The sequence below is a fragment of the Ranitomeya variabilis genome, chromosome 1 (genome assembly GCF_051348905.1).
Source record: "Ranitomeya variabilis isolate aRanVar5 chromosome 1, aRanVar5.hap1, whole genome shotgun sequence".
In the NCBI taxonomy this organism is placed as follows: Eukaryota; Metazoa; Chordata; class Amphibia; order Anura; family Dendrobatidae; genus Ranitomeya; species Ranitomeya variabilis.
Window position 1 is genome coordinate 150077427 of NC_135232.1, and position 22963 is coordinate 150100389.

The 22963-nt window shown below is 40.8% G+C and overlaps 1 protein-coding gene across 1 annotated transcript in view; it reads right to left on the reverse strand.

Annotated features, from left to right (window-relative positions):
* Positions 1–22963, reverse strand: part of SLCO4C1 (solute carrier organic anion transporter family member 4C1) — a 136325-nt gene that overhangs the window by 39909 nt on the left and 73453 nt on the right. The window contains exons 8-9 of the mRNA XM_077289742.1: positions 14982–15177; positions 9516–9672 (exon numbers count right to left, since the gene is read on the reverse strand). Of these exons, the coding sequence (XP_077145857.1) occupies positions 9516–9672; positions 14982–15177 (353 nt within the window). The remainder of the gene's footprint in view (positions 1–9515; positions 9673–14981; positions 15178–22963) is intronic.

A 22963-nucleotide genomic window follows, 5' to 3' on the forward strand; every position in this document is an offset into this window, starting at 1 on the left:
ACAGACAAAAAGTATGTGGAAATGGAAGTGTGAAAATTGCCTAAATGCATTATCACCAAACTATAAGGGTATGTGCCCACAATCAGTAAATGATGCGGGTTGGATGCTGCATACTTGTGCAGCATCCAACCTGCAGCTTTCAGATGTTACAGCATATTGGATGGGATTTCAGGAAATCCCATGCCCACTATGCATCCAGATACACCTGCGGATCACCTGCGGCGGACATGCGGCGTGTCTCTCCAGACTGCAGCATTTCTATTTTTCTTGTAGAGGCGCAAGTCTCTGCAAGAGAAATTTCACCCATGTGCTGCGTCTAGAGCGCTGCCAGATCCTGATCATCTGCACATAGCCTTACTAAAAAAAAAACTGTTTTAGAAGACCAATATTGCCAATAATACCCATATTAAAGGGTAAGTTCTCTAACAACAAGACCAATATTACCAATAATCTATATATATAATTGTCTAAGGGTCTGTTTGTCTGTAACCAAAATCCCACGTCGTTGATTGGTCGCGCCCGGCCGGCCTTGACCAATCAGCGTTGGAGAACAGTCTGTGAGGGAGAGAATAACATGGAGGACAGTCTGTGGGCGAGAATAACATAAAGGACAGTCTGTGAGGGAGAGAATAACATGGAGGACATAAAAATGTACAAAGTCCACCGGGGAGACCCATAGTCGCTTCAACTGAATCTATCTTATCCCCCCTGGCAGTTTACCTTGAGAAAGTGATCACACCTCTAACTAAAAAAGCACCCTCTTTTATTTTAGACACGGGCGATTTTTTATCGCATATTAAACAACTAGGTACCATACCTAATGAAGCCCTCTTAGTGTCTTTTGATGTGAAAGACCTATACACTTCAATCCCACATCATGAAGGTATAGGCACTATACGTCGTCTCCTCAGCTCCACCCACATGGCTAGTGAACAGATCGATCTTTGCGTTGATCTGTTAAAGCTTGTTCTTTCATGCAACTATTTCATGTTTCAAGATAAATACTATCTACAGATACGGGGGACCGCGATGGGGTCGAATGTCGCGCCCCCGTATGCTAATAGTTATATGGCGGATTATGAGGCTACACTCATCTATACTCATCCTCTTTTCCGTAACCACAATCGGTCATGGAAACGCTTCATTGACGATATTTTCTGTATCTGGGTAGGCCCACTCGAGTCTCTACAGAGCTTCCATCAGTTCCTTGACACGTCTTGGCCTGGTTTATCCTTCACCATGGCCCATGATCTTAAAAGACTGAGCTTTCTAGATACTTTGATCATTAAAGAGGACGATGGCTCGCTCTCTACAGATCTTTTCACGAAGGAGACTGACAGAAACAGCCTCCTCCACTTTGACAGCTTTCACCCTAAATCTATGAAACATTCGATACTCAAATCTCAGGTCCAAAGGATCAATCGTATCGTGTCTAATGACACTATATGCTCTACAAGGGTCGAGGAGCTCCATGCTAAATTTCGTCAACGTGGCTACCCAAATTCAGTCCTTCCCCACTCAGTTCAAACCAATCCTGCAAATAGGGACAGAGGATCCAACAGGATCCCGTTTGTTCATGCCTATCATCCCTATGCTTACATACTTCATAGAACCATCCGAAGATATTGGCATTTGCTTCATGAAACTTATCCTAGGGTCCCAGAGTTCCGCACACCATTCCTCCCCTGCTTCAAAAGAGCACCAAACATTAGAGACAAACTTGTCAAAGCGGACATGCCTCCCCCAAAAATAACCCCACAACAACGGTTTTTACAAAATCCTAAATTCGGCACATTCCCCTGTCTCCACTGCAACCAGTGCAGTAATGTTATCAGAGGAGATTCTTTTCACCATCCTCACTCAGGCAAACGCTTTAACATCAGGGGCTATTATACTTGTGACACATCGTTCGTCATCTACCTCCTCAAATGTCCCTGCGGCTTGTTATATATTGGGGAGACAACACAGCCCGTCAGGGACCGAATTAGTAAACACAAGTCTACAGTTCGGTGCAAAAATCTCCTTCTCCCCGTACCCGAACATTATAATGCACATAACCATAATGTTTCACAACTGAAATTTCAGATTATTGAATATGTACCAGAATCACGGAGAGGTGGCAACCGAATCCAAAGATTGAAACAACGTGAGGCATACTGGATTCACACGTTGGGGACCCTCTATCCTAAGGGCCTCAACAGAGAATACGACCTGTTGTCGTTTCTATGAAACATGGGTACATACTTGCTTTCATAGTCATGTTCACGTAATTTTGCCCTATATGCTCATTTTAGCGTATACCTGTTTTAAGTTTAGCTATACTCATATGCTATTAGTTTTCTCTCAACCATTGTTAACTTACTCTGTGTGTGCAATTCTGTATATGTCATATACCATGTATTAACTCTGTCTCTCCTTTTACAGAGTCACCGGTATTGATCTACACCATCTAGGATCCACTTTAATAACTCACGGCCCTTTCCTGCACCATCGGGACCTTTCTGCCCATTCTGAGCCACCGTACTCTGTGGAGTGCATAATGAGGTCACTGGAACGCACACAGTGCGCACGCCCAGCCTTTTCTCTCTCCCTCCACGTCAGTATAGGCGCAAACCACGCCCACCTTCGTACATGAGACACCGCACGCCTGCAGTCCGGGCAGACAAGCGGTGGATACCGCGTCGGCAGGACTCGCTGGTACACCGTACTTCCTCCTCTCAGGTCTGTACCACCCGCACTCCCTCACACTGCTCGCCATTCACAGCAACTCATTAATAGTGTTCTCCCCGACCTAGGCTACCGAGGACTTTCTCCTTGCTCTATACAGCCGGACCCTGCGAGCCTGCACATAGTATAATTCTATGGTATGAATTCTCACAAGTTACTTACATGGGCCTTTTCTTGTACCTCACTGCCTTTTAACTGGCACTGTTTTACCTTTCACATAGATTACCAGCACTGGCAGTATACACTGCCCCATTTTCTACAGCCCCCACGGGCAGCACGGTACGTCCCATAGCCCACCTTGGCACTCATTATATTGTCTTATCATCATAGCCGATACATCAGCACAATTTTGAGACTGTTAGTGGTACACCCTGAGCCAGAGATTGCATTCCATTGTGTAATAGTTTGGTGTCTCTCTGTTATATTACATCATGAGTTCCTCTATGTGACCGTTATATTTTGTTGTGTTTGTGTATATACTTTATTTTGTCCTTTTTTTGAGTGATGTTAACTCATTATATTTTCTCAATTTTGTACATAGTTGACTGAAGAAGGCCATATAGGCCAAAACGTTTCTTGCTTTATTAAATCCGATGAGATTCACCTTAATTGAGTGCCGGGTTTATTTATATTGTTATATAGTCTGTGAGGGAGAGAATAACATGGAGGACAGTCTGTGAGGGAGAAAATAACATAGAGGACAGTCTGTGAGGGAGAGAATAACATGGAGGACAGTCTGTGAAGGAGAGAATAACATGGAGGACAGTCTGTGAGGGAGAGAATAACATGGAGGACAGTCTGTGAGGGAGAGAATAACATGGAGGACAGTCTGTGAGGGAGAGAATAACATGGACAGTGTGTGAGGGAGAGAAAACTATGGAGGACAGAGTGTGAGGGAGAGAATAACATGGAGGACAGTCTGTGAGGGAGAGAATAACATGGAGGACAGTCTCTGAGGGAGAGAATAACATGGAGGACAGTGTGTAAGTGAGAGAATAAACATTTTCTCCATTTTTAAGTTTATCATATGGTAAAATAAATGGTGTCTTTGAAAACTATAAGTCATCCTGTCTATAAGTCATCTTGTCATACAGTGATAGATGACTAATAAAGTTTTGACTCTTAAAATAAAGACAGGAGAAAAACAATGGCAGTGTGTCCAATGGGTTAAAACATAAATGTAAGCACCAATGTTTACATGAATACTAGATGGTGGCCCCATTCTAACGCATCGGGTATCTACTATATAATCGTCTAATTCTGTCTGCTTGTCTGTAACGGGAATCCCGCGTTGCTGATTGGTCTCGCCAGCTGCCCGAGACCAATCAGCGACAGGCGCAGTCCGGCCGCGAATTGGCGTGGGATTTGAACCACGTCTCTCTGATTGGTCATGGCCAGCCGGGTGCGACCAATCAGCGATATTGGCGCAGTCCAGCCACGAATTGGAACGGGATTTGAACCACGCTTCGCTGATTGGTTATGCCTGGCCGGCCGCGACCAATCAGAGATATTGGCGCGGGATTTAAACACTGCTTCGCTGATTGGACACGCCCGGCTGGCCGCGACCAATCAGCAACAGACGCAGTCCGGCCGCGAATTGGCCCTTGATTTGAACCACGCTTTGCTGATTGGTCGCGCCCGGAGAGCAGCGACCAATCAGCGATATTGGAGCGGAATTTAAACACCGCATCGCTGATTGGTCGCGGCCGGCCTGGCGTGACCAATCAGCGATATTGGTGCGGGATTTAAACACCGCTTCGCTGATTGGTCGCGGCCGGCCAGGCGTGACCAATCAGCAATATTGGCTTGGGATTTAAACCACGCTGAGCTGATTGGTTGAGCCCGGCCGGCCGCGACCAATCAGTGATATTGGCAAGGGATTTAAACACCACTTCACCGATAATGTATATATTTTACCCGGAATATCCTGTGTATTCATTGCAATATTCTTAAATATTCATAAATAAACTACATACATATTCTAGAATACTCGATGCGTTAGAATTGGGCCACCATATATTACCATTATAAAGGCTCAAACTCATCTGCGTGAAAAATGGATTGCACTCTGACTATGATTCCCTGCTCATCTGCATTTTTTTACTCAGCACAGAATCGGACTGAGAAAAAAAATCGCGGCATGCTGTCTTTGGCTGTGTACATTGAACGTGACTTGCCAATGCAAGTCAATGGGTGCGAGAAAATAAAAATCGCATACACACCCATCTCCTCGAAAACCTGACATCTCATCTGCCGCATACAATAAATTAATATCGTGAACTGTCAGAATAGAATAGACAGAATAGATATACACATAGAATAGATAGATAGAGACTAAGTATACAGCTGTGAGATGATATCAATAGCCTGGGAAGCTCCATGGGTATTACCCCCTCCCCAAGATAGAAACATCTGCCCCCAGCTGTCCGCTTACCCTCTGCTGATTCTTAAAATTTCAGTAAATACAAATAGAATAGGTAGATATATAGATGTCTGTGACAAATAAAATTAGTACAGTGTGTGCAGCTTACTGTACATGCATTTATTTAATAAAAGATTATTTTTTCTGGAAAAAATGGCGTGGGCTCCCGCATAATTTTTGTAGAGCTGATGTTTTAAGCTGGGGGGGGGGGGAGTATCCATGGCCTCTTACCAGGCTATTAATATCAGCTTGCAGCTGTCTGCATAGCCTTTGCTGGTTATTAATTATAGGGGGACCCTATGTCATTTTTTTAGGATCCCCCATTTTAATAGCCAGTAAAGGCTAAGTATACAGTTGTGAGGTGATATTAACCCCTTTCTGACCTCGGATGGGATAGTACAGCCGAGGTCAGATCCCCCTCTTTGATGCAGGGCTCCGGCGGTGAGTCCACATCAAAGCCGGGACATGTCAGCTGTTTTGAACAGCTAACATGTGCCCGCAATAGCGGCGGGTGAAATCGTGATTCACCCGCCGCTATTAACTAGATAAATGCCGCTGTCAAACGCTGACATCAGCATTTAACCGGCGCTTCTGGCCGGAGGGCCGGAAATGAGCGCATCGCTGACCCCCGCCACATGATCGGTGGTCAGCGATGCTTCTGCAGAGTAACCATAGAGGTCCTTGAGACCTCTATGGTTACTGATCGCCGGTAGCTGTGAGCGCCACCATGTGGTCGGCGCTCATAGCACACCTGCATTTCTGCTGCATAGCAGCGATCTGATGATCGCTGCTATGTAGCAGAGGTGATCGAGTTGTGCCAGCTTCTAGCCTCCCTTGTAGGCTATTGAAGCATGGCAAAAGTAAAAAAAAAGTTTAACAAAATGTGAAAAAAATTAAAAAATATAAGTTTAAATCACCCCCCTTTTGCCCCATTCAAAATAAATCAATAAAAAAAATCAAACCTACACATATTTGGTAGTTCAGAATCGCCCAATCTATCAATAAAAAAAAGTATTACCCTGATTGCTAAACAGCGTAGCGAGAAAAAAATTTGAAACGCTAGAATTACGTTTTTTTGGTTGTCGTGACATTGCATTAAAATGCAATAACGGGTGATCAAAAAAACGTATCTGCACCAAAATGGTATCATTAAAAATGCCAGCTCGGCATGCAAAAATAAGCCCTCAACCGACCCCAGGTCATGAAAATAAAGACGCTACGGGTATCGGAAAATGGCACAATTTTTTTTTTTTTTAGCAAAGTTTGGAATTTTTTTTCACCACTTAGATAAAAACTAACCTAGTCATGTTGGGTGTCTTTGAACTCATAATGACCTGGAGAATCATAATGGCAGGTCAGTATTAGCATTTAGGGAACCTAGCAAAAAAGCCAAACAAAAAAGAAGTGTGGAATTGCACTTTTTTTGCAATTTCACTGCACTTGGAATTTTTTTCTGCTTTCTAGTACATGACATGCTAAAACCAATGATGTCATTCAAAAGTACAACTTGATTCGCAAAAAATAAGCCCTCACATGGCCATATTGACGGAAAAATAAAAAAGTTATGGCTCTGGGAAGGAGGGGAGCGAAAAACGAACATGGAAAAACGGAAAATCCCAAGGTCATGAAGGGGTTAATAGCCTGGGAAGCTCCATAGGTATTACCCCCTTCCCAGGCTATAAACATCGGCCACGAGCCATAAGCTTTCCCTCTTCTGGGTATGAATATTACGCGGGAGCCCACCCCATTTTTTTCAGAAAAATAATCTTTTATTAATTAAATACATGTACAAAATACGGAAGCCGCAACCTCGCGTTTTGCGAGTCCTACTCTAACATCAAAACCACAAAAAGAGGACTTGAAAGTCCTCCAAAAATTTATAATAAAAACACCAAGAAAAAGGCAGAGATGCTTACCTGCCCAGGCCTCAAAACAAATGCACTATCAGGGTGCAGTGGACCCAATTAAAGATGGCGGCTACACAGGTGCAGTAATACCAATAAAGGTGCAAGTGGGCCTAGATTGTTCTGTAAACTGTGGCCTCCATTCACATAGGATGCATTTTAGTTAGCACTGGGCAGCCCGCCTGATCTAAGAGTATGGGTGTCATTAATAGGCTGTGAGTCAGATGCTCTGCATCTCTTGTGTGTGAACATTGCCTGATACGGACTGTATTTTTTTGCGCACTGGTGTACCAAACGGCCACTCCCTGATTGTAGGCTGGCTGTCTCATCGGTATTACTGCACCTGTGTAGCCTCCATTTTTAATTGGGTCCACTTCACCCCGATAGTGCATTTGTTTTGAGGCCCGGGCAGGTAAGCATCTTTGCCTTCTTCTTGGTGTTTTTATTATAGATTTTTGGAGGATTTTCAAGTCCTCTTTTTGTGGTTTTGATGATAAATACATGTACAGTAAGCTGCACACACACTGTACTAATTGTATTTGTCACAGACATATGTATATCTACCTATTCAATTTGCATCTACTGTGTGTAATCCACCTCCTCGATCCTGTCGGTTCCTGCTGTGATTTTACACTACGCGGACGCTGAATTGCCGGTTTCTTTCTATCTATCTATGTAATATATTTACAAATATATCATATATATATATATATATATATATATATATATATATATATATATATATATATATATATATATATGTCCCTGACATTTTTATATCTATCTATTCTATGTGTATATCTATTCTATCTATTCTACTCTAACCTGTCACTCTGTGATTTTACTGTACGCGGCACATGAATTGTCAACTTTTCAAAGGACACCGGTGTGTAAAAATTGGACAGCACTTGCATGGTCTGAGTGCTGTGCGATTTTTTTTTTTCGCATCCATAGGCTTGCATTGGTGAGTCTCAGCAACAATCGTAGCATGCTGCCATTTTACACACACGTCGAATACGACTGAGAAAATAAATGCTGATGTGAGCGGCCTCATAGATTAACACTGAGCCGAGGGCTATGCAATGTTTTCTTGCATAGCACTCGGCCGTATTCTATGGTAGTGTGACTCCGGCTTAGTAAAGCAACTTCCTGTCCAACCAAAAGTTACTAGGTGGGACAGCTAGGCTGAATTGAGGTCACATGTTGAAGAAAAGGACTCAAAAGTTGCTAATATCGCAAGAAGAAAAACTTTTAAAAAAAGTCAATTCATTGCAAGTAGCCCCTTGGTCATAGCTTCATGCCTACTATTCTGTCCCATGCTGCAGAATATCCCTCACATCTTTCTTCAGCTGGATAGTTGATAACATATTGACCGATGTAGCCCGACCCCTGGGACCTGCACTGATCGGCAGAATGGGGAGCTTATATCAGTTGTAGAATGGATTAGGGGGTAGAATGGAATAGGGGGTACACATGCTAAACTGTCTCTGTATTCATTCCCTACGGGAATGCCAATCATCGGCAACCAACTCGCCCCTCAATTTTATAATCGGAATAAAAAATTTACATTTTGCCATTAGGCGTGGGTCCCTGTGGTTGGACACCCACCAATTACCTCTCCTGTTGATCAACAAGTCATCACCTATACTGTGGATACATGAAAGCTTGTTTTCACTGTACAAACCTTTTAATCGGTAACTCACTTCAATGGCGTTTAGGGTTTCAGTGAAGCAAGTAAAACCCTTATAAGAGCACAATGGTGGGTTCTAGAATGGGATTAATGTAGCTGGCATTTTAATAGTGAAATCATGGCTGGCAATAAGGCCCCAATTTATCAAAGTGTATACATCAGTATTCTAGAGTAAAACATTGTTGAAAAATTGCAAAATCTTTGCTCAATGTGAAGTTGTGAAAAATGTAAGTGTTACTGTTTTCACTCCACTTTCAGGAAGTTCAGCCAACGCAAAGCTAAGGAAGAGCTTGAGCAAGATGGGACATGGCAATGCCCGCCAACAAACTCAGCAAACATGGCCGTGTTCCCTACACCAGAAGTATTCTTCCAGTACCTGACTGCAGAACATCTCTGCGATGTGCACAGAGGCGCACACCACTGATGATGAGTGCACACCCCTGAGCCAAATCATTAAGTGGTGTGTGCCTCTTAATGAATTTTGCACGTCTTATGATTGCATGCTCCATATTAAGACTAGCATACAAAATGTCAGTGTTATTGAATCAGGACCTAAGTCTAGCTGCATAATAAGGGCACTTCTAATGCCCATGGGAAGTTGTCAACTTTGGATAGTTGCATTCCTAACACAGTATAAAAGTAAAAAAAGTATTAAAATAGACTAAGGATATTTGCACACTATTTTAATACTAATTTCTATGAACAGTAAGATCACAACAAATAAATATGGTAAGTGGGAGTGCATTAGAAAAAACTGTTTCCTCAAACGTACCTTGTTAGCATCATCACTGGAAGCTTGAGACGCGCATCCTGCATAACATGCTGAAAAATACTGCACTCCATCGGCACCACAGACGGGGTCGTAAAATGAGCGAGCGCATGAACAGTTACTGTTACATGGGGCCCCCAATTCACCATTGTTTACAGTTCTAATAAAACATAAAGCCAAAAGAGGAAATGTATTCAGTGGATGTGCAACATACAATTCTAAATATAAATATAAATAAATAAATATATATATATATATATATATATATATATTTATATATATATATATATATATATATATACTGTATATATAAAAGCTGTTATTAAAAATCATGGTTATTCCACAAAATATTGATTTCTGAACTCTTCCTGAGTCAAAGCATTAGTATTTTTATTTCTAAGTGTTTATAAACTTGTTTTCTTTGCATTACTTGAGGTCTGAAAGCACTGGTTATTTTTTTAATTTTGACCATTTCTCCTTTTCAGAAAAAAAAAACTACATTTATTGCTTGGAAATTCGGAGACAAAAAAAAAAAAAAAATTACATTTTACTCAAAAATATACCTATAAAGAGAAAAATCAGACAAAGTGAACATTTTGCAGTGGTCTCTTAATTGTTGCCAGAGCTGTATATGTATAATAATTCTTCTTTATGTCAATGTAATTACTTCAGTAAATGCCAAATAGGTATGATAACCTTTTCTTTGTCTACAATGGGTAATATACCATCCTTAAAGGACATTTTGCCATCATTGTTTGAGTTGCAATCAATAATACATTTATAATTTATTTCCATAGGAAGAATAAAATAAATAAGTTCACGTTTGTTTTAACCCTTTCACGACCGTTTTGGCCTTTTCGTTTATTGCTCCCCTTCTTCCCAGAGCCATAACTTTTTTATTTTTCTGTCAATATATCCATGTTAGGTAGGGCTTGTTTTTTGCAAGACAAGTTGTACTTTAAATGACACAACTAATTTTGCCATATAGTGTACTAGAAAAAAAATACCCAGTGAAATAAAAAAAAAGTGTAATTCCCAAATTGTTTTATTTTTTTTTATCATGTTTACTAAATGCTAAAACTGACCTGCTGTATGACGTCCCTTTATGTCAAAGGGCATGAGGGAGTTAAAGTTTTGAACTTTTTATTTCTTTCAGATTTTAGTTAGCAATTAGTGGGTTGAAGGGCTCACTTATACCAGCGTATACATCAGGTGAGTGCTATCCGATTTTGTATTGGATAGCGCTCCGACCAATGTTATTCTGTAGGGCAGTACTAATGCACTATTTTTTTCACAGACCAAAACTGTCAGTGACAAAAATTGCAGCATGCTGTGATTTCACTTTGCAATTGGATGCCACTCACCCACTCAAGTCTAAGGATGGGAAAAATATCGGAAAAACTCAGATGTCATCCGAGTGTAGACCAATTTCCGCAGATTCACAAAATGGAGAAAATGAAAACATTTTGTTCTCCATATTTTCCTTACACTGACACTTGGATTAGTCTCTGATTAGATTTTGATTAGAGTATCATCAGCATAATCTACCCAATTCTCTCGGATGAGAGAATCTACAGCCTAATGACCATGGCCCAAGGGGTGTTCATGTGTCTGAATAAGTCTAAGGTCTGGAGTTTCAGTCATGGCTATGATCATGCACATTGACTATTAGGCCAGAGTCACACTACCGTAGAATACGGCAGAGTGTTATGTGAGAAAACATTGCATAGCACTCGGCCCAGTGTTAATCTATGGGGAAGGTCACATCAGCGCTTTTTTCCTTAAACGTATCTGACGTGCGTGTAAAATTGCAGTATGCCGTGATTGGAACCGAGGCGTGGCCAAAACTCACCAATGCAAGCCTATGGGTGTGAGCAAATAAATCGCACAGTACTCGGACCATGCGAGGGTGGTCCGACTTTTACGCACCAGTGTCCTTTGAAAAGCCGGCAATTCATCTGCCGCGTACAGAAAATCACAGAGTGACAGGTTAGAATAGAATAGATAGAATAGATACATACACATTGAATAAATAGATATAAAAATATCAGGGAAACATTATATATATATATATATATATATATATATATATATATATATATATATATATATATTATGTATACATAGCTAGTTAGATACAAGAAAATCCGGCAATTCAGAAACAGTGTACTGTAAAATAGCAGCAGAAGCCAACAGGATAGAAGAGATGGATTGCATACAGTAAATACACATAGAATGGGTAGATATATGGATGTCAGTGACAAATACAATTAGTACAGTGTATGCAGCTTACTGTACATGTATTTAATTAATAAAAGACTATTTGTCTAAAAAAAATGGTGTGGGCTCCCGCATTATTTTCGTAAGCAAGATTAAAAATAAAACTGATATGAATAAAAAAGTTAAATTTCACCATGAATAATACAGGGCAATCAATGGTTCTACACCACAACACTAAAATTATATAAACTAAAAGGTGTACAATGAACACAAATAGTAAAAACTCATCAAAAAAATGTAGAATTTTATTGAATGACAAAAAATATATAAAATATAATACATCAAATACCAAAGTTGGCCAGAAGGTAGCGCCACAGGGTAACAAATCAGCAAATCCCTCAAGAAAATGATTACAACAATGAAAAATATGTTATAGTGAGGTAACTATAAAAATTAGAAAAGTGAAAATAAAATGCAGTGAAAAAAACATCAAACTTTATGTGAGGTAAAGTAAATACCATGAGTATGCTGTGGAGCCAACCTGTACCTATGCACGTTTTGGCAGTAAAAAGCCTTCTTTCGGGGGAGTTTTTGTAAGCAGCAGAGGGAAAGGCGATGGCTGGGGACCAATGTTTATAGCCTAGGAAGGGGGTAATACCCATGGAGCTTCTCAGGCTATTAATATCAGCTCACAGCTGTATACTTAGCCTTTACTAGCTACTAAAATAGGGGACCCTAAAAAAATGATGTAGTGTTCCCTATAATTAATAACCAGCAAAGGCTATGCAGACAGCTGCGTGCTGATATTAATAGCTTAGGAAAAGGCCATGGATACAAGCCTCACCAGGCTAAAAACATCAGCTCTCAGCCGTCCTAGAAAAGGTGCATCTCTAAGAAATGGCAATTCTGGCACTTAGCCTAACTCTTCCCAATTGCTCTGTAGTGGTGGCAAGTGGGGTGATAGTTAGGGGGGGGCTGAGGTCACCTTTGTTTTATCATGTGTCATCAAGCTCTGAGATTATTAATGGAGAGGCGTCAATAAGACGCCCTCATTAGTAAACCCATAGTCATGTAAAAACACACACACGCACTGAAAAAAGTCCTTTAATCGAAAGAATGACACAGACTTCTTTATATCTTAATTAAACCATACTTATGCCCTCACCCATTCCATCAACGCCATTGTCTTCTGCAAAACACTTTAAAAAAACAACAATATTCCTCACCTTTCCGCAGAGAAGATGATAATCCATTTGTCCCATGATGGGTCTAGCTCTTCTACATCTAGATGGCAGGCTAGAAGGTGAGAATCAGACCTATTTTTATACATTTAGTGTGACTCCAGCCTTATACTGAAGCTAATGTATGCTTGGATACAGCACTCTGTGAACAGCCAGCTTCTTTAGCAATGACCTTTTGTGGCTTATAGGGTTGAGCGAAACGGGTCGGCCATTTTCAGAAGTCGACGACTTTTGGCAAAGTCGGGTTTCATGAAACCCGAACCGACCCCTGTGTGGGGTCGGCCATGAGGTCGGCAATCTTCTGAATCTGGTATCGGAATTCCGATACCGAGTTCCGATATGTTTGCGATATCGGAACTCGGTATCGGAATCCACATTTAAGTGTAAAATAAAGAATTAAAATAAAAAATATTGATATACTCACCTCTCCGACGCAGCCTGGACATCGCTGCTGGTAACCGGCATCTTCAGTTCCTAAGAATGGCGCTTGAAAGACCTTTCGATGACGTCACGGCTTGTGATTGGTCGCGGCGGCCCACGTGACCGCTCAGCGACCAATCACAACAAGCCGTGACGTAATTCTCAGGTCCTAAATTCCTCATTCTAGGAATTTAGGACATAAGAATTACATCACGGCTTGTGATTGGTCGCTGAGCGGTCACGTGGGCCGCCGCGACCAATCACAAAGCTGTGACGTCATCTAAGGTCCTTCACGCTCTCATTCTTAAAAAGGAAGGCTGCCGGAAAGAAGCAGGGCGCGTCCGAGAGTGAGTATATACCTAATAGGAATATACTCACCCTCGGCTTCTTTCCGGCAGCCTTCCTTCTTAAGAATGAGCGCGTGAAGGACCTTAGATGACGTCACGGCTTTGTGATTGGTCGCGGCCGCCCACGTGACCGCTCAGCGACCAATCACAAGCCGTGACATAATTCTCATGTCCTAAATTCCTAGAATGAGGAATTTAGGACCTGAGAATTACGTCACGGCTTGTTGTGATTGGTCGCTGAGCGGTCACGTGGGCCGCCGCGACCATTCACAAGCCGTGACGTCATCGAAAGGTCTTTCAAGCGCCATTCTTAGGAACGGAAGATGCCGGTTACCAGCGGCGATGTCCAGGCTGCTTCGGAGAGGTGAGTATGTCAATATTTTTTATTTTAATTCTTTATTTTACACTTAAATATGGATCCCAGGGCCTGAAGGAGAGTTTCCTCTCCTTCAGACCCTGGGAACCATAGTATCCCATTGCACTGCATTGGGTTTCGTGTTTCGGCCGACCCCGACTTTTTTATAGGATCGGCCGATTTCACTCGACCCGACTTTTGAGAAAGTCGGGTTTCGTGAAACCCGACCCGATCCTATAAAAATAAAAGTCGCTCAACCCTAGTGGCTTACCCTCCTTATGGAGTGTGTCAGTGACTGCCTTCTGGACATCTGTCAAGTCAGCAGTCTTCCTCATGATTGTGGAGCCTACTGAAAGAGCTAAGGGACCTTTTAAAACGTTAGGAAGCCTTTGCAGGTGTTTTTTGTTAATTATTCTAATTTACTGAGATAATGACTTTTTGCTTTTCATTGGCTGTAAACCATAATCATCAACATTAACAGAAATAAACATTTGAAATACATCACTCTGTATGTAAAGACTTTTTTGTATTGAAGAACTGAAATTAATTAACTTTTTGATGATATTCTAATTTACTGAGAAGCACTTGTACCTACACCCTCCTCTGGCTCCTGTAAATCATATGCTGTCTCAAGGAATATAGGCTGGAGATAGTTGAAAAATAAGTAAGTTGGAAGGCAAACTATGCTCCTCAGCCACACCAAGGGAGCGCAGAATGCCTGTGTTTGGTTTGAATGGTCTTGTTGTACAGACAAGCCTCACATGAAATGCAAAAAACTTTACGTTTGAAGACGTCAGATTTAGCAGACTGCCATAATTTAAGCATACAAACAAAATTCCAAGCATTATATATAAGACATTATTATAATATAAAAAGACAAACTCACCCATTGTAACCAACAGAGACTCCGGCAAATGGGTCATTCCCACATTTAGCAAATATAAATACAGTTGTCAAGGCCACTGATATAATGGATAATATAATGCAGAACCGTATAATCATTTTACAGTCAAATTTGAATTTAGAAACAATTAAGCCTCCTATAATTTGTCCAATAGCTGCCGCTGGAATCAATACCCCACCTGGAAATAATAGAAAAAACAACAACTATTATTTAGAGTAAGTTATCAGAATTCTTATGTCACTATTATTCAAATTAATAAAAATATACCGTAGTTATAATACTAAACTATCAGGTTGGTTATTATTACACATAGTATTCAAGGGCTTATCCAATTTTATGCTTGTGTTAAACCTGTATTTACAGCTATACCTATGCACTGAATACAACCTCATTTAACCCATTACTTGCCAAATTAGCAATTTTCATGTTTTTTCTTTTAATGACAGATTTTTTTTAATGATTTGGGTCCTGATGAATCAGAAACATAATTTGTAAAATTTTTTCAAGTACGGATTTTTCAGAAAAGGGCGTCCCAATATTCAATTAAAAATGACAATGAGATGATTTCCTATTTTGAAAACATTCATTTTACAAACACAACACAAAAAATTGGACCTAATTATAAAAAATATAAAATCTTAGTTGCTAGAAGCTAAAGATTAGGTGTCCCAAAAAAAGGACATTGGTACATAATGGGTTAAGGCACTTTTATAATTTTCATTTATATTAATAAGTCTCTTATTTTTATAGAACTGGAATAATAATAGGTGGGTTGTGATACATGTAAATGCCCTCAGTGCATCACCATGTCCTGTTATTCAGCAGTGTAGAGTGCATTCTTCAAGACTCATGATTTACTGGGAAATACAGAGCACAATATGCTGTACTATAATCTAGCATCTGTATACATATTAACCATACCCCCAAATAATCACAAATAAAGTGACTAAATATTAGCAATATTTGATGACTAAACAATGCTGCCATATTGTGACTGAACAATGCCACAATACATTGAGAATGCCGAACCTGATTGAATAACACCATCTAGCAATAATTAAAACAACCATTATACAATGACTATATAACAAAACCAGGGCAACACATATATAGTCTTATGGGCATCCTCATAATTATCTTGTCAAGGTCCAGTCTTTCTAGTTAAAGAGGTTCTTTCATGTTCATTACTGATTAAAATTGCAAAGTGCTTGTAGTAACAAAAAACTTTGTAATTTGCTTTTTATTTAAAAAATACTCTCTATTTTTAAGAACAAAGATATTTTTATTTCTATTATTTACTGCTCATTACTTAGGTTACCCGCCATCTTAGAGTGGCCAGTGGTAAAGCTGACTGAATTGTTGAAACTGCATGCGAACGCACACAATTCAGTACAACAGCATGACTATGCATGTGGTCTAAGAGGTCAATCTTCAAGAGCACACCACCCTCTGGAAAGCACATGCTGTGACGCAGAGAAGTGATGCGTTCCTGAATACCAAAGATGTGAAAAGCCTTTTAACTGGCAGCATCCAGCAAATACATTGTTCTTAAAAGTGAAGATGTGCCCCATAAGGCAGGTGCCACTTTCAATGCTGCATAGTTCAGGGCAGACTGTGTAGTGCAGGGTAGGCTGTCTGTGTACTGATGACACTGTCTTCAGCCAAATTGGTTCAGAGATTAAAGCAGTTGAACATAACTAATGTTGGGGTGCTGAAATTGTTTAAATTTGCCGATTGGCTCTAATCTTCAAGATCCAGAGGAGGTTGTAATTACGTATGACACCTTTCAGGCACGCTTATAGGAAAATTGTGTCTTTATTATTTTATCATAATTATTGCTTTGTTAGTAGCTCATCTATTACATTATCTATTTAGTCTATTGATCCTTCAGTATTCTATCATCTTGCTAAATATGCAGAAAAGTCACTTTTGTGTCACAAAGGCGTCACTTGACTGCCATGATGAGGAAAGCCTACAACCAGTATTTTGGCTGCAGAGTTGGATATCAGGACAAGAGTTGAGCTCCACACATTTGCTGCAATAAATGTGCATCACCTCTTAATTAGTGGTTGCATGAGAAGAGACAATCTAAGCCTTTTGAAGTACCAAGAGAGACAAGCGATCACACTACCAATTGCTATTTCTGCATCGTGCCCCCCATTAGGAAAGGAGTTTGAAGGAAGAAGTGGACTTTACAATTTTCAAACATTCCATCTGCAATACACCCAGTGCCACATACAAAAGGACTGCCAGTTCCAAAAGCACCAGAAACATTTTCAGTTCAGTCAAGTGAGAAATACCATGCTTGGTGTCATGAAGCACCTTCCTCTCGCGACCCAGACTTTCTGTCAGCAATCTTAACTTAACCATACCTTATAATACAAAGTGAACTGAATGATCTTGTAAAAGATTTGGATCTGCCCAAGAGTAAAGGTACCTTCACATTAAGCGACGCTGCAGCTCTCCAGAGACCAACGATGCCGAGGTCCCCGGGTAACCAGGGTAAACATCGGTTTGCTAAGCGCAGGGCCGCGCTTAGTAACCCGATGTTTACCCTGGTTACCAGCGTAAAATGTAAAAAAACCAAACAGCACATACTTACATTCACATCCCCCGGCGTCCGCTTCCCTGGACTGACTGAGCGCCGGCCCTAACAGCAGAGTGGTGACGTCACCGCTGTGCTGTACTTTCACTTTACGGCCGGTGCTCAGTCAGTGTGGGAAGCGGACGGCGAGGGACGCGAAGGTGAGTATGTACTGTTTGTTTTTTTTACATTTTACACTGGTAACCAGGGTAAACATCGGGTTACTAAGCGCGGCCCTGCGCTTAGTAACCCGATATTTAGCCTGGTTACCAGTGTGAAACATCGCTGGCATCGTTGCTTTTGGTGTCAAACACGACGATAAACGCCAGTCTGACGACCAAATAAAGTTCTGAACTTTCTTCAATGACCAGCGATATCACAGCAGGATCCAGATCGCTGCTGCCTGTCAAACTAAACGATATCGCTAGCCAGGACGCTGCAACGTCACGGATCGCTAGCGATATCGTTTAGTGTGACGGTACCTTTAGGCAGAGCTCTTAGGCTTCAGGCTACAGCAATGGAATCTCCTAGTGGGCGATGTTCAGAGTTCTTTGTTCTGCAACTGTGATAAAGATCTTGTCCAATACTTCTTCATGGAGGACAACATTGTGGCATGCAACAACATCAACGGTGTAATGAAATCTCTGAATGTTAGAATCTGTTTAGTTTGTAACTATCCGCCATTTTCTTGTGGAGTTCTGGCTGCTGGTCTTTTTCCTCTGGTGCTGGGTTTATCTTGGGTCAGGTGTTTGTTTCACTCTTTATTAACCAGCACCTGCCTCCCAGTCCTTGCTGGACAACAGTGTTTATCTTCTTGAGCTCTAGCTTGGTGCTTTGCTTTGTCTTCTGTGTGTTATTTGTGCAGTGCTGGTATCTCTGGTTCTGCTAGCCTTAGTTTCTGTTTTCTATTGGTTTCTGCAGTCTTCTCTTTGATTTCAATTAGGAGGTGACCCATTTTTGCACCCAGTGCTTAGTTCTTCAGGGAATCATTTCCCCTTATCTAAAGGTCTTCCCTTGAGATTAACCTAGGATCGTCGGTGGGTCTATTCGCTAGGAATGGGTGGCCCACTCCATCGTAGGGTTTCAGCCTAGTCATAGGGCAGGTTCAGTTTTCCCCCTTTTACCTTAGTCCTGTGTTGCATATCCGTAAAACCGAAGATAAGTCATAATCTAGCGGAATGGAGGCTCTTCATTGATCTGTCCAAAACAATCCTAAAAGTTTTCTTGCTGCATAATGGCAATGCACTACCTTCCATTCCAATGGATTGTGCAGTCCACATGAAACAAACCTATGACAACATGAAAAGGCTTTTGCGGTGCCTGAACTACTACCAACATTTGTGATCCTTCTGTGGTGACTTAAAGGCGGTTGCCCTCTTACTTAGTCTCCAGGGTGGATACACAGGGTATTGATGCTTTCTGTGGGAGTGGGGTGACGCTGAGTCACTTCTCATGGCCAAGGGGTCCAAGGTCAAAAGCCAGGAAGGTACGTCATAAAAAGAAGAGATAAAGGCATAGTCAGGTAACGTTCCGAGGTTAGAATACCAGTAGGATAGTGAATCAGAGCAGAACGGGTTAAACAATCGCATGGTCAGAACGATGTCCAAGATCAGGCAGCGAAAGATCTACAAACAGAATGCAAGGCACAGAGAGACAAACCACACAGTAGCTGAATGTACGTCTGGAAGAGGTCTTGAAGTAGCAGCCCAAATAAGCAGCCTGGCAATCACCTGGGAAAATGAACACCCGGAAACAGTCAGTGCCTTCAAGTCTTGGCTTGGACGGCCGAGCTGTCGATCAAGACACTGACAGCTCAGCACGCCCCAGCACCAGACTGAATGACTGAGCTGTCACAGTACTGACAGCTTCCGCACACCCCAGTACCAGATTGGACAGCTAAACTTTGAGGAACTGCATTCCAGACACACTGAGGGGTGGAACTCTGACATGCGATAGTCATGCAAGAAAATATCACTACAATGAAAAAGAGTGGCTTCTCCAACATTTACTTCAGCCAGGGTGTAAAAATGTCCTGCATCCAGCACTTGTTGACCCACATAAGATTTTGTTACCACCATTGCATATTAAGTTGGGCCTAATGAACAAATTTGTAAAGGCATTGAATAAAAATGCAAAAGCATTCAAGTATCTCATTGATATATTTCTGAGCTTGAGGGAAGCAAAGATAAAGGAAGGAGTCTTTATTGCAACTCAGGTTCGTAAGCTTCTTCAAAATGAGGAGTTTCTCTGTTTGTTGCAGGGCAAGAAAAAGGCTGCATGGGTAGCATTCATATTAGTGGTAAATAATTTTTTGGGAAACTCAAGAACAGATAACTATGAAGAGTTTGTGAAAATCTCTTCAAAACATATCAGGATCTTGGCTGTAACATGTCTTTAAGATTAATTTCTTACATTCTCATCTAGATTTTTTCCCACCAAACTGCAGAGCAGTGAGCGACGAGCACGGTGAGAAATTTCAACAAGATATTGCAGCTATGGAGAAAAGATATCACAAAAAATTGAATCCATCAATGCTTGGAGATTACTGTTCGACATTTGTTAGAGACAATCCGATGCAGAAGTACAAGAGACAAGCAAAAAAGAGTTGTCACTGAATAAGGACCAAATTTTGTAGGGACATTTCTGTAACTGTTTATAATTTGCAGCAATGTTTAGACATGGTTTAGTTATTTGCATTGTTGCTAAGTTTCCTCTAAATACATATCATAAAATTGGCATAACAAAATATTAGGCATCCTTATATTTGCAAAAACAATATTTCAAAGTACTGAAACTTTCAATCATTAATTATTATTATTATTATTATTATTATTATTATGAAATGTAGCAGCAAATGAAAAACTGTTTGATATCATAGAAACAAGAGCCATCAAAAAAATTTTCATTGTTAGATTTGAATTCAGGAGGTCAAAATCATTAAGAAGTAGCTCATTTCATTACTGAACTTGACAACTGTTGAAAAAATTTGAAACAATGTTTTGAACCTGATTCATGAAGTGGCAGAAGTTCAGACAGAAGTCTGTCTTCCAATGGTTTCACAAGCAAGTTTGGCAGGTGGCAGGAGTACTGGTAATTTTTTTTCCAGGCATCTGGTGTTGTTTTTCTAAGGCATCAATCAGGGCAATGTACCATCAGTGCCTAGTGATAATTATAACTAAAATTCTGCATGCTACGACTGATTTAATGTTGAGATTAGATCCAGTCAGGTGAGAGCTGAAAAGTTATCATCAGCTGCTTTTAAGTAAGTGATCAAATGGAATCTGACCCAATGGTGGCTGTGGTGACCATACCGGATGAGGGACTGTGGTGACCTTCATTCTGTATTGTGGGTTTTGGTGGCCATCATAGTCAATGGGGGGCTGTGAAGGCCATCATACCATGCTGGGGTCTATTGGGGCCATCATGCTGTGTGTGGATACTTTGGGACCATCAGACTATGTGCGGAGGCTGTGATGCCATCATACTGTGTGTGGAGGCTGTGGAGTTATCATATTTTGTGAGGTGTTGTTGTATCCATCTTACTGTGTTTTGTGGTCCTAGACATCATATTTTGTGGGGTTCATGGGGCCATCATATAGTCTAGGTGGAGAAATATGGGGAAATCATTCTGTGTAGGGTCATCATACTATGTTGTGTCAATTTTTGGGACATCATACTCTATGGAGGCCCTGGATGGTGTATCATGATGTATGAGAACACTAAAGGGCTTAAGTAGCAGCAAATAATTGTGTTAAGTGCTGCAATACAAATCCCTTAACAGCCCTTCAGTGACTGTGCCTATGTACTGTGATAGGACTTTTGCTTTGGGACCCTGTGATTTCTATGTACACTGCTGCTCAAGGGCATTTTTACAAAAGAGAGGCATTAAGGGTCTTTATTATAAGGTGGCAAAGTGGGTGAGGTGTCATGGGGATTTTTATCATTATAAGGTAAGCATGGGAGGCATTATTATTATTATAAGTAGTAGTAGTAGTATTAGAAAGAACAGGGAGATATTATTCCTAAATGGTGCTCTATAGCACAGGGAACATTATTCCTATATAGTGATGTATAACTGTAAGGAGGCATAGGAGGGATTATCAATATTATATGTAATCATAGGGGACATTACTATATGTTGCTGTATAACTGTAAGGAGGCACAGAGGTAGCATTATTATTATAAGGAAGTACAGAGGGAACATTAGTACCCTGTAGGGGCACACAGAGGTGACTGTTATTGTGTGGGGCACAAAAGGGCTTTAATATTACTATACAGGGCACAGAGGGGGCATTATCAATGTCTAGGTCACTGGTTATTGCACTGGTGTAGTTGAATAAAGGTAGGAAAACGTGAGGAGGGTGCTGGAAAGGTTGAAAGCCAAAGATCTGTGTGTTACATTTTGTAGGGATGTGTTATGAGTGGCAGAACTGGTTATGGCTGTCTGAGCTGAATTAAAAAAAGAAAATAGAAAATGAATGACTATAATCATCAAACTAACTGCTGATGAGAACTGGTATATTATACACATATAATGGGGCCAATTCAGCAAAGCTTGAAAAGCGCAGAAAAGTGGAATAATAGCTTTTAAATATCGCAAAGGTACTGAGTTGCACATAAATTTAGCAAATTTGGTGTTTTCACTCCAATTTTAAGCAGCTACACCAAACTGGGCAGATAAGTGGAGGAGACAGGGTGGGATGGAGCCTGCCCAACTCCATCAGTACAAGTCCAACCCTGTTGGGATGTAATTTAAGGAGATGATACCTAGTTTGGATATTCCTTTTAACTAATGAAAGGTTTAGAAATGAGCTGTATATCTAAAATGATTGTTAAATAAGCCAACATCCACTCCAGTTACCAGTAAGCTTACAGGTTTACACAGAGATGAGAGAATCATATTATCATTCTACCACATGACCTTTATTTGAGGCTTAAACATAAAGGTTGCTAATAGCAATACTGAATTATGTCATGCTGTACCAAGGATGACGGGTTCATTGTTTAAATATTCAAAACCCAAATTTTCTCAAAGTACATAAATCTTTATTCTACATGGTGCCAGGATTCCCACAATGCGTTCTATTGTGGCTTCTCGGTTGACCTTCTGCCAACGATATAATAATTCAATTCACGTATAACAATATGTTTTAACTAGGTTCAGATTCAGGTTTGATTTTCGTCTTCTCAGAGCAAAGAAGGTAATACAGTATGTATTACACTGAAAGTAACCTGAACAAGAGTGTCAATAGGACAGGTGCTTCCTACTGCACATTGTCACAGGCCCCTGTTCTAGCATTGTAGGACAGGTTTATCTCAGTGTAACAAGATGGCGGTCAGTGATTACCATCTTAGACAAAACAAGTGTGATTTGCTAATT